Source organism: Erigeron canadensis, chromosome 5 (genome assembly GCF_010389155.1).
Source record: "Erigeron canadensis isolate Cc75 chromosome 5, C_canadensis_v1, whole genome shotgun sequence".
Lineage (NCBI taxonomy): Eukaryota > Viridiplantae > Streptophyta > Magnoliopsida > Asterales > Asteraceae > Erigeron > Erigeron canadensis.
In genome coordinates, this window is record NC_057765.1 from 42,821,051 (window position 1) to 42,834,661 (window position 13,611).

The 13,611-nt window shown below is 32.6% G+C and overlaps 1 protein-coding gene and 1 long non-coding RNA gene across 2 annotated transcripts; both read right to left on the reverse strand.

Annotated features, from left to right (window-relative positions):
• Window positions 1–1,751: 1,751 nt before the first annotated feature.
• Window positions 1,752–2,699, reverse strand: LOC122602346. Its single transcript, XR_006324218.1, has 2 exons — window positions 2,663–2,699; window positions 1,752–2,554 (listed from the first exon to the last, which is right to left on the reverse strand). It is a non-coding gene; the product is annotated as an uncharacterized LOC122602346 (long non-coding RNA).
• Window positions 2,700–3,568: 869 nt separating this feature from the next.
• On the reverse strand, window positions 3,569–6,963 carry LOC122599748 (inosine-5'-monophosphate dehydrogenase-like). Its single transcript, XM_043772309.1, has 4 exons — window positions 5,865–6,963; window positions 5,451–5,630; window positions 4,627–4,884; window positions 3,569–3,916 (listed from the first exon to the last, which is right to left on the reverse strand). Exons 1-4 carry the CDS (start codon window positions 6,873–6,875, stop codon window positions 3,845–3,847), a joined length of 1,521 nt encoding a protein of 506 aa, XP_043628244.1. The 5' UTR covers window positions 6,876–6,963; the 3' UTR covers window positions 3,569–3,844.
• Window positions 6,964–13,611: the final 6,648 nt, after the last annotated feature.

The following is a 13,611-nucleotide window of genomic DNA, read 5'->3' on the forward strand; positions in this document are numbered from 1 at the left end:
ACCAGGTTAATTGTTTCAGCAACCATGAACATCAGTTAGCACTTAGCAAAGCATTTATTAGGTCCCAAACTGAATGACAAACAAATATTTAAAGATGAGATAGATAGGTTGAATTCAAACACTTAGCATGTTAGTAACTAATTGTAGCCTAATGGACTTGTTAGACAACTCGTTCTTAATAATTAGTTCAAGCAAAAACATGTACTCGTATTAAAATAATAACAGCAAGGAGTTCATGTGACCATGAACATGTGAATCAGCACGTGTGTCATGAAATTTTCACAATCCACAATTATGTACAAAAAGGTTACCTCCCAATATATTGATGTGTAAAAATGAGATATGCAACTCTATTTCATATGAAAGCTTCATTATTCTCTTTATTTCTTTTAGTAATATCATGAGAGCCGTTGGCGCACGTAGAATAATAATCGTAACAAGCAAGTAAGGTACAAGAAAGCAACAAGGAATACAAATTTCTGGTTATATCAATTGGAGTAATTAATAATGGCAACAAGCTCGAAATATAGAGGCAAGCAAAAAGGCATACAATTATGGTTAGACCTTTTCTACCAACGGTTCAAATTAATCTTTAGTAAAAAAAATATCAGAACAAAAACTCCGCATATAGTTTTGAATCAATATAACAAAAACCATTATACGAACAACGTGTCTTTAAAATTCCCTTGTTTGTTGTTTCATTCGTTTTTCAAAAACTCCGTATATGGTTTTGAATCAAAAGTGACTTTGTTCTGATAACCGTTTTTAAATTATTATGACCCTTGAAAATCTTACTTTTCTAAACAAAACTCATCATACCCATATTATCAAATTTATTAGTCAAAACTCATCTTACAAAGTATGATTATAACATTTTGGAGTTCATCGTGTGCTCTAATTTCATTTGATAAATCAAACTTCACATGTATAACCAAAATGTCACATGGATTGGGAGCTTGGTAACAACTTCTCTGAACGCACTTCACATGGATCACCATAATTATAGACAGACTAGTTTTCGATTGCCAAAACAACTTCATGTAGATATAACAAATGTAGAAACGAATATTATGAACTTTGATAACCAATTTTGTGTTTATTTGCTTTAATTTCAATTTCTAAATCAACTTTACATAATGTCAAAAATAGGGGGAAAAAGAAGTTTTCATCCACCAAAACAACTTCACATGTATCAATAATGAAGACTTTCTATGTCTCAAATTGATAACTCTTCCTAAATATATGGATCAGTGTAAAAATATTATATAATATATGTAATAGTAATGAAAAGAAGGTTGGTTTTAATGTAAAAAAAAAAAAAAAAGATTTTTGTTAATGACATACTACCTTCTCAAAACAAATACGGTTCAAAACTATACAATATTACAAATAAAAACCATAAAAAGTATTCATTAGAAATGACAAGTGATACAAGGACCACCGCTTGGTAAATTGCATTGGAAACTCATCGTCGTCCATAAAAAGGCATTACATTACAATATTACATAATACCAACAAGACATACAAAAAGGAAACCATGAGCATAAAAGGCATTTCAAACATAAATGGCTAGTTGTGAGCTGTCTTACATTACATCATGACCATTGACCCATCCAAGGTTGTTCATTGCCTTGACATGACTACACAACAACAAGGTTCAAAAAAAACAAAGGTTTCAAAATGTTTTAGTGCTATTATATTATGTTATGGACCTTAAACTCTTTAGAACTCTTTGTAATTAACCAGAGAGAGAACTTGTGAAACCAAACATTTTCATTACTTAAGAAATGAAGACATAAGGGTGGCTTAAATACAAAGATAATTAACATGTAACTACAATAACAATCATACTAATCACATAATTAGTTTTCTAACAACTATTTACAAATGTAGATAACTCTACAAATTGGCTTTCACTAATGTGATTGTCGATCATTTGCCCACCTTCGATTTATGTTTGACCATCGTGGCTTAATTACACCATCCTGCCATATCTTTTTATCAAACATTACATACATAAGTTTGTCATTCACTTCAATTCCTCGTTAAGATTTTATAGCCACAGTTACAGAATAGCCTTCTCATCTTTACAGAAATACCCCCACCTTTTTAGAAATCATCTGGTTTGATGGCTGCCAATGTAGGAGAAAGAGCACCACTAGAGATAGAAGCCCCTGTTGTAGAAGAGGAAGTTCCAGTTCGCCCCTCAAAGTATCATCTTCATTCTCTGTTTGCCCGCAATCTATTTTTTGATTTATCCTAAGCAAAAAATAGATTGCAGGCAAACAAATTAAGATGATACTATGAGGGAGAACTGGAACTCCCTCATCTTCAACATGGGCTTCCATTCTAATGGTGCTCTTTCTTCTACATTGAGGCCATCAAACAAGAAGAATTATAAAAAGGTGGGGGTGTTTGTCACCACAAAGCTCGTGGCCGACTCGTGATGGTAATGACCATGACCTCACACCTTTGTGTGGGACTAATGGCCATTTTCGCAGTAGAGGATCGGTGGTCATAACACGGTTTTTGGTTTGTATTTCTTTTCTTTCTCCTATAAAAGAGATTAGAATTCATTAAAGCCATAAACTCAATAGGCAGCTCAAATCTTCAATCAAAAACACCAAAGCTAAAGATAATGGCAGAGAGAAGAAAATGTTACCTACATTGATTATTGGTGTTTTTGAGGATCTTTTCGCTTGTGGGTTTTGTTCGAAAGAAAAATGAAAATAAAAAATACGGGGGTCTAACGAAAATGGGAGAGAAAGAGAAAGGATGGGTAGAAAATGTGTGTAGGCAGTAGCTGTGTATGAGTATAAATCGATATTGATGAATGAGGAAACAAATACAGTAGTACGATACCAATAATAATTATTGTAGGGGTCGCTGAAATGCTGAATGTTAGCTAATTTTAATTTGCAAATGGAGCTACATCAATTAGTAGATGCTTTGAGATTTCTTTTTAGATTTTTAGATGATTAATGTTTTTAATTAACAGATTTAAATTGGGTATCTATTTTGTGGGGAGTTCTCTATATTGACAATAGTCATAATTTGATTGAAGTTTCGCAGTCATAATTTGATTGAAGTGTCGCTTGAAGCAATTCCTTTATTGAAGGTATTATAAAGCAAGTTAATGTGGTGATGGTATGTTGAGAAGCCTGGTTTATAGCTTCATATGTCACCAAGTTGGATATAGAAGAGATTTCAGGGCTTACAAAAGGTGTGTCGAGAGGTGTTTAACAATCCTTGTTGACGCTTAAACTTGCACAAGGCATTGAACTTGCTAATGCAATATTGCATCAAGTCATAAACAGACAGTATAGCATTGTGTGTAGTATCTCAACTTCAAATATGTAATACGAAATACTCATTATATAATACGAATAGACAAAGAAGACAATTAAACCATTTTAGGAGGAAATGAGAAAAAAATAAATAAATAACCATCATGTATAAGTTTATAACTTAAGCTTTATGATATTTATATAATACTCCATTATTTATTAACCTTTTAAGATATGCATCTCAGACTGAGTGAATATCATGAAGGATATAACATGTTTAATAAATTAAACACCAAATTATTTCAAAAGCAGTCTGAATTCTCAATAGTACAAAATTACATGTTTCCAGAACAGTAATAACATTTAATTTATTAGCAAGAAGATCGTCTCTAACCGATAGTTTATTTATAGCAAACACTGTTCTAGTTTGTATGATGTATTTGTACCATACAACAACTTCTGCATTGCATAAGTGAACAATGCATATGTACACCCTTGTCTGGCCAGGAAGAAGTAAAGAAAGCTCAGAAAAGAGGACGGTTACGGATGTGAGAAGGTCAAAAAGATTTCTTTTCATACGAAACGAGGCCGTGCACTCCTCCCTCAACCTGTGCTGCTCCTGTTCGAACCTGAACAAATAGATCAGAAGCAAATATGTGACATGATGCTTGAGTCTTCCTATTTACGGAGTATTTAGAAACAAAATTATCTTAATAAAACCATCACTTTGATCACATATAATTATTTATTATAACATTCAAGATAAAAGATAAAATTATCTTAATTGAGATGTATCTAGGTCCATGTTACTTGTTTTGTTCCAAGATATCGTGTTTGTACTTGTAATTGTATGGCTTGTAATCGTGGGCTTTTAGTTATTTGCTAAAAGTCCCCTGTTTTATTTATATAATATATCTTTTCTTGCTGTTAAAAAAAAAGACAAATATCGGTGGTCCAGTCAACCAACTTGTCTCTATTTATGATTTTGGTACAAAGAGGGTGCTTGGATGTGAGTTAAAGTGATTACCGCAATATAACATAACAATGATCCCCTTAACCAGTTGGGCGAATATATGATCAAATTCGTAAAAGGTGGTTAGGATTGATCCTCAAGAAATGTGAAATTACCTAGCTACCCCTAAATTTTCCCTTAGATGATCTAATTAGATAAGTACCCGATTATTATTTTTCAAAGTTCCTATAAAATAATGGACACTTATCCACAATCAACTACTACAATTTCCGTGTGGGGGGATGCAACTGTATAAAAATTGGTACGGAAAGCAAGTAGTTGAGAGAAAATTCATAAAAAATGAAACCAGAACACACTAAGCCATACCTCCAGCCTCAGAGTACCAGACCTCAACAATTCATGAGCTGACTCCAAGGAAGAAGCACCAAGATCCTGGAAACCCTGTTTAACTGCTTGCATAGTGTATGGAATGAACTTCAATACAGAACCCTTATCTGCAACGGCTCCAACAACCCCTTGAGCAATCTTCATTTTAGCTGTATCACCGAGGTACCGAGCATCACTTCCTTTTGTCATAGCTTCAAGAGATCCCATCCCTCGATACTTTTTAACCCGACGGCCATTCTGTTATTGCAAGGTGCAAAAAGGAATGAGATACAGCCCATAATATCATCCACTATTCACGGATTTAGCAATAAGCATACAGATACAATAGCCCAAAACAAATCTCTAGCTGGTGCTAATATAACATTTGAATTTTAATAATGGTTATTGGGAGACTCAAAAACAAGACATATAAGAAAGAGGAATGATCAATGATGGTATCTGTTATATAAGATGACTAAAAGGCATTTGGATGTGTATCTAATTTGCAGCTGTGATTCACTTTTTGGAGTGTGTGGCAGAACCTGATTATCATTATGATTTTGCTAATATTTTAGAGTCAGTATAATCAGATCGGAAGACACAACTCACACAAGTAACGAGGTCAATTAAGAAAATATGTAATTCATATTCAAGTAAAGGCAACATTATGTAACTATCCCTACCTTTCGGGTTTTTTTGGTCGACCATGAAATGCCTATAAAGAAGAACAATGATTTTTTAGACGTTTGGCGACTAAGAGTATCTTTATCCCAGCCAATTACATTAGTTCCGGTTGACACTTAATAAAGCTCAAAATAAGTTACCTGAACCACATATGCTCCAGGAGCTTCATGGCTTCCTGCTAAGAAGCTTCCCATCATGACAGTTGAAGCCCCAAGTGTCAAAGCTTTAACAATATGCCCTGAATTCGAAATGCCACCATCTGCAATAACAGGAATATCGCTTTGTGCAGCAATCGACGATACCTTGTACACCGCAGTCGCCTACAATACAGGGAAACAAATACTTTAAATTAAAAAGTTTCCAACTTTCTTTAGTTTATACTTTACTTTCACATAACATAAATTACCCATCATAGTAATATTAATATATGATAATACAGATACTAAAAATCAGTCTCGGGTTGAAAAATAATAACTAAGTGATCAGCAACCAAGTATGCAACACAAAAAGCAGCAAATTATGGAGTGTATTAGCTAAATAATTTGACAAACTACCTGTCCGCGACCAACTGCACAAACTTCCTGAGTAGTACAAATAGAACCAGACCCCATACCAACTCTCAAACCATCAACCCCAGCCTTAATCAAGTTCTGAGCTTGATACATCGTAACAACATTCCCACCAATCACATCCAAATCCGGAAACATCTTCTTGGCATACTTAATCAATTCAATCTGATAAATAGAATTCCCTTGAGAACTATCAATCACAATCACATCAACACCCGCTTTAACCAAACTCTCCAACCTCACCTTATCACTTTCCCTCGTCCCAATCGACGCCCCAACCAAAAATTCCCCGTCTTTCCCTATCGACGGAGCCCCAACTTTCGGATACCCCTTAATCCTCTCGATATCCGTCTCACTCACAACATTTACCACATCCCCTTCCCCATTAACCAAAGGCACAAAATTTAATTCCCTGGATGCTATATAAGCAGCCACATCCTCTAAACTAGACGAATTCGATAACGACATTACATTTTTAATCATATAATTCCCAACCCTATCTTCTTTATCTAAAACCTTATCCCAAGTCATTTTATCAACATATCCTAACAACTTTTTATCAGTTTTATAACCGTTTTCGGTTACAAAAACACAAGGCATTGTATCAAAAACATCAGAGTCCAAAATACATTCATCGGGCGACACGAAGCGAAACTCGGTCGCCACAAAAGGAATTCGATTCGACTTAACTGATCGAATTAAACTGACTTGTTCTGAAACAGAGTTGTTGGAATGAACAATACCTATACCACCTAACGCCGCCATCGAAACCGCCATGGATGACTCAGTTACTGTGTCCATTGGTGAAGCGACACATGGCACCGAAAGAGTGATGTTGCGGGTGAGTTTGGTGGTTAGTTGTACGGAATCTGTTGGGAAATCGATGTAGTGTGGGAGGAAGATGACGTCATCGTAGGTGTATGAGTAACCTTGGTTGAATAGCTTGGTGGCTGGAAATCCGTCTTCGATGTCTAGTCCGTTGCCGGTGGTGGTCATGGTGGCTGGTGGTGGTGGTGTGCGGCGGTGGTTTAGGGTTCAGTATCCGATAGTAATGAGGTTAGGAAAAGGAGATACGCAACATGTGTTAATTTTTTGTGGTTATTTATATTCGAAGTTTAAGTTTTCAAATTAACCCCCGTGGTTTATTTATTCGTAGTCTATACTACTCGTGTGAAGTTAATTTATAGACTTTTGCCGACTGGTTACATGTTTAGTATTAGAGTAGTATAAAATTATGACTAAAAAAATGTGAAGAAATTTAAATTTATTGACATATTGCATCATGAGAAATTTTTGATAAAGATGAAAACATCGTTTGATTGGTTGATCTTGTAGCATCTGTTCGATTAGATAACAAGTCGACGACTATTAATAAGAGTATAATTGTAAATCAATGATGACATATCCCCTAGCTTACTCAGTACGTATCTTACTCAGATACACGGCCCCTTCAAATCACAAGATAAGGATGGAAGCGATTTGTTCATATCACATCCTAAATAAGAGGAGATTTCCACCAACAATATGAAAATCGATCTTATCTCATTTCTTTCTCTCCAAACCAAACTCACGGTGTATAAAAGGAGGATGAGCCGGAAAGAACAACCATGATCGAAACAACACATTCACAACTAAAATACATCAACGATTTGTGGTTTACAAGAGACACAGTCTTACCACGAAAGGAATCACCAAAGATTACTAAAACACCCCATATATCCGACCCCCATTTAATCTATGTCATTCTCATTCTTCTATTAATCTGATTAAGTTTACAAAATAATAGGAGATGATAATTGATGAAAAGAGCTTAACATTTGAAAGGCTAAAGTAATTTACATTTATTTATAATAAAATAAAAAGACAAAGGTTCAGTATGAAATTAATAAGATGTTATGGGTAGATTAAAACATGAGATTTAGTGTAGTGCTAGTATGGAAAATTTATTTAAAGCTATAGGGACTGAATTAAAATATGAACAGAAGTATGGGACTAAGTTTGGAAAACGAAATGTGAAATGTACATTGTTTTGTTTTAAACAAAAAGTCCATGAAAGAAAAACGTGAGACCAATGTTTTTTGTAGAAAGTTTCAATTGACTTGTGTTGTAAAAATATTTTTCTAAGAAACAAAGTGTTCAATTGACTTATGAGAATATAATAGATTAATAGTGTTATATCCTTATACTTTTGTGTCTTCTACATCCTAGTATATATATTTTGATGAAAAATATCAACGCTAAACTCTCTCATCTCATTTTACTAATTTATTTTGTCAAAATTCACAATCATCAAATAATGTATAAACACAACATATATGAGTAAATGTCATTTCTCTTTTTATTACTCCTTATGAAATTTTAGTTAGGAATTTGTTATCATTTTACAATTTACAGATAATTTAGTTATAATAATAAGATAATAATATAGTTATAGAGCAAGATTGTTTTTATCTATATTGATATAACATAACTACTATAAACAAATACTACTTTGATATCATGTAACTTTGTATTAATATAATAGCGGTATTGATGAAATGGTAGATTGTAATGCATCATTAACTATTCCGTAATTGCGGAATAGTAGTGTTGTATGTGATATTTACTTTTCAAAAAAAAAAAATTTGTTTATGTACTCCGTACTCATTGCTTTTATTACAGAGATATATCAAAATAAAATTAGTATATATCATGCTGGATAAAAATCAACTGGGTTGGATCAGTGGTTGGGACCTTTTCCTCTAAAAACAAAGGTCATGGGTTCGATCATCATGCCCAACAAGGCTAAAGGTCCTTTTCTACCTTTGGTAGAACCTGGAAGCAATCTCTCTACCTTTGGTAGGGGTAAGGCTGTCTACATCTTAACCTCCCTCATACACCGTCTAAGACAATATTGTGACCCAAAACCCATGGAAGACGTCATTGGGATTACTTACTTACTTATATATCATGCTGGATCTTTTTGGTGTTAACACATGATTGAAATAATTTATTTTTTTTTTGGTTTACCAATAAATTTAAGCACACCTAGTTTAATTAGAAAATGTAAATCAAAATTTTTACATACAATTTCTAACGTACTTGGAACTTTAATCTCGATGATCAACCTAGAAAGATTATTAGGACAAGTTTGTTTTTTTTTTTATCAAAACACAAACTTGACTTAGGAAACCGGTCCAAAGTTAACTTAAACTAGCAATTTCTTTATATATTTTCCAACGAAAGTTATTGAGGTTGATAGAGAATTCCTTACACTACCAAAAAGGCGAAACAAACGATATCAATCTATTTTTATCTCCAAAATATTATATCAACTTTTCTTTAACACGAGTCATATATCCGCACAATGCAACGATAATGGTGGTATAGGCGCGGGGTAGCTGCGGCAGTAGCGGTGACAATGGCGACAGGTGGGGGCGGTGACAATTGATGAGAGCGTCAATGGTGGTGAACAAGGGCAGACATACACTTGTATCTATTGAAAATAACAATATAATAACAATATGTAATTCCTTAAATATATATATATATATATATATATATATATATATATTACAAAATGATTAAATAATGATAAAGGAATTAAACAAGAACAGAATTGAGGAACTAAATAAAAGAGGCGATTTGAAAGCTCCCTGCAAAACAATAAAATGTAATAACAATAAAGAAGAACCAGGCTTGTGTTTGACACAATTCCCTTAAACAGATTCACCGTCTGTTCCCAGGGTACACCGGTTAAAAGCAGCGTACTGCCGGACGTTTAACACAACACAAGATCTTGACATAGCTTAGAAACCTCCACTTATAAACTAGTAAAAGTTAATATCCCACACCAATGTGGGACAAAGCTTTTCCAACTCCAACTTATGCACCAAACACACAACTTTGAGACTCGATATCTCATTCACCTTTAACCCAATTTGGACGCATCTTAGTTTGTTACGTAGCCTTGGCCAGAGACTACAAAACCCACTAAACGGTTCGCAATATATGTCACACGACTATATATTTATTGATGTCCAAAGTGGTGGAAAAATGCACTTTTTCCCAACAGTATCACCGTGGGAAATGCCCCCTATAGAGCCCAAATAGATATCCTCTACTAATATAAATTTGTTGTGAAAAGCTCAAGTCTTATTAGAATACCCTCAGCCCAATCTTTTAATGCCCTTCGTCTATCCCTTCAATTCTAATAATCTTTCTATTTCTAATGCCATCTATATGACTAAATGTTTAGATTGTTGTTTAGCTTTTATTGTTACATAGTGACATCAGATTATATAAAGTAAAAAAAAGTAACAAAGCATCCCCTGTTTCTTTTTGTTTTTTTTCTAAATTGTTAAATTTGTTTCTTATTAGCTAATAACAACACATTATTTATAGAAGAATTAGTGCTAATGTTTTGAAATCTTGTGTAAGTTGTTCCATAGAAGAAAATACTCACTATTTTCTTTTAAAAAATTTATTTTTAATTTTATGGTTATTTTGAGGCTATTGAGACTATTTTCGTTGAAATGTTGTAGCTTTTCTTTTACTATTATTTAATAGCGCTTATGATGCATATCGGACATTAACTTTTTTTTTTCTCATTCAGACGAATTCTTAGATCTGATTCTGGTGGTAAATGTAAAAGTAATTAATGTTAAATAAAGTAGTATTGTTATTTCAAAGAATTAAAAATCATGTCGCATATTATTTCATTGAATATTAGGATGTTTAAATTGATGACTAATAAAATTTCTTTTGGAAAAGTTTAATTTTTTATTTAAAATTTTTAGGGGGTGAGTTTTTTAAAAAGAATTATACATAAGATTTTATTCCTAACTAAATTTTCCCCTTATTTGGGCATTTGACATATGCAGTAGTTGTTTTGTCACTTTTTTTATTTGTTTATATTTTTGAGTTAGAAGAAAATTTTTTAGTAATATTTTGGTTTGAAGAAATAATAAAAATAGATTTGGTGACTACACTCGACACATTATCATATGCATTAATATCTTGCATAGGAAATGTAACCACCTAATATTTACACATTGAGATCAAGAGTACAATATTCTATATATGTAAATATGTAATAGCTATTTAAACATAACTTTTTGGGGTTGTGTTTATCATTTTTTTTTCCCTTTTTAATTGAAAGAAGGTGATATAACAATTTTTTTATTGGTATAACATAACCTTAAAAAACGAGTGATGATTTTGTATAAGTATCTATACTATATTATAAAGCAGATTCCCCCTAAAATTTTAAGTTTCAATAGTTACTTTCCTAAAATGCCCTTTTGATCAATTCTATATTACCAAACATTATTTCTCTCTCCTCAAATCTCAACCAATCATCTTTTTTCTCTCTCCTCCATAAATCATTTACTCTCCCAATTCATTCAAAATCTTTTATCTCACAAACCGTACATCGATAAATTATAAAAATTATACGGGTGTTCTAAAAATTCCATGCTCTTTCATTAGAGATATCATTTGATATACTTTCGACGAATTTTTAAATCCGATGACGGACCTGTACGGTTAAGGCCTTTAGCTATCACACTTTATGATCTATCATCCCACCATCTCACCGCCACAACGCGCGAGTACTTACTCTCGTTGGTTATAATAACTTGTTTTCACATAACTGTAATGCTTGTAAACATAGATTTACAAAATAGTCAAAAGCACAAGCCTGGCCGTTCGACATAAGGGTGAGATAAACTTGCTTTCGGATTATTCTTGATGCTAAGTGCCTTTATTACTATCGCTTACCACATGACTCTATTGCCATGCTTTGAATATTGACTTATTTGTTTATAAGACCAAAAAAATAAAGGTATAACTATGTCTTCTCCATGATTCCATCTAGGGTCATATATCATATATTCATGTGTAGAAAAATTAAACATGAAAAATAAACACTTTAGCTAATCGTTCAATTTAAGTTTATAGTAAAATACAAATAAAAAGATGAAAATGGAAATCAATTTTTCCTTGAAAGTTGCAAATATTCATAATAATACAAAAAAATTCATGACTCTTAAAAAGATAAGCAACCATTTGCCGAACGTTCAATCTTGCAAATAAATATAAGTAAAGCTATTACGTATTCGAGCAACGATCTAAGGTAAATGTTGAAATTCATTACTTTCAAGTAGTATGTAAGGACTCATGTTTTTTGATAATACTCAACTAATTAATTCTTCATATACCATTCTTTTTTTCTTTGTTTTCTGGATTTAAAATTTTACAAAAATGATGATTTATGATTTGCATTTTCTTCCTTTAACCTTACGGGGATATTCCTCGGACTTTCATACATATATCCAAATCTAGTTTTTTCTTTCCGAACATTCAATCGGTATGCGACATCAGGAAAAACTCACCGTATAATGGTGAAGCTTTGTACGTACCCTAGACAACGAGATGTTGACCATGGACCATTACAAGTATTCGGAGGAAAAACCTCAAGACTTGTCATCCCTAAGTCTCGAACTCAAGACCTTGGTAAAACCTAGGATGCTTATGACCAGTTGACTCAGTGGCGAAGCCATGTTAGAACTAGGAAGGGCCATAGCCCATCCCAACATGTTAATAATATTACGTTTATACGTATAAATTTATAAGGTTTTTATTCATGCAATGTACTTGGCTCATCCAATGCAAACTTATTTAAGACATGAAACCTACTAGCTTATTTAGAAATCCGAATATCAGTCCACGTAGTTACATGGTTTGCAAAACAAATTAAAAAATTTATGGTTGTTTCTCTCTTACTTAATTAAAAACAATCATAGTTTTTTCTTTAAAAGTTTAAAAATCTTTATTTCATCATGACTTTTTAACTCCAGCTAACGAAAGTATATTAATTTCTTGATCATTAATTCCATTTTTTTAGCATTTTGAAACTATTACACTAACAATCACATATGTGTGTGTTTATAGATACATAAATATGTATTTTGATAGTGTTAGACATGTTTAGTATATTTATTTTGACATGGTTATTCTGGGTTTTGTTATGTCTAAGTTCAGTATTTTGCAGAAAGAAACTTTTTTTTATAAAACTTTACAAACAGCCTTTTATGAACTTGTGAATAAATTTGTTCATGTTTTTTTTACATGTGACAAACGACTATATATAAGGTTTTGAAATTTTTTTTCTTCTGCAACATATATTTATAATGTTTCACATGTGAATAAACAAAAAAAACATGTGATCCAATATGAAATTTAGGAGTTTTCACGGTTTTTATAGAAAAATGGGTTATATATATATTATCCGACTTTTTCTTTCGACAATTTTAGTCTTTATTTCTCGTTGTTTAGTTTCGGCCCATCCAAAGTCCAAGTCCTGGCTTCGCCACTGAGTTGACTAGTCATCATTGGCTATCCAAATCTAGTTTATCTTCTCCAAGCATCATATCATTCGATAAGATCTACTTTTAATTAAATCTTCTCCCACATTAGTAATTCTTATCTACAATTAGTAACTTTAATCTTAGTCTGATTTGTTCAAAAACTCTTTAAAAAAGGAAACTTATCAAAATATCCTTATTAGACCTACATTCATGGATCAAAGTCAACTACTATTGGGCCATATTCAGACATTATTATTGGGCTTGTAGTTATCCAGACAAATCCACCCCACCAATAAAAATAAAAATTGTGGTTCTGTTTTCAGCTTGAATAAGAGAGAAACAGGAGAGAGAAACTAGAGAGAGAAAAAACACAAATTAAAAAA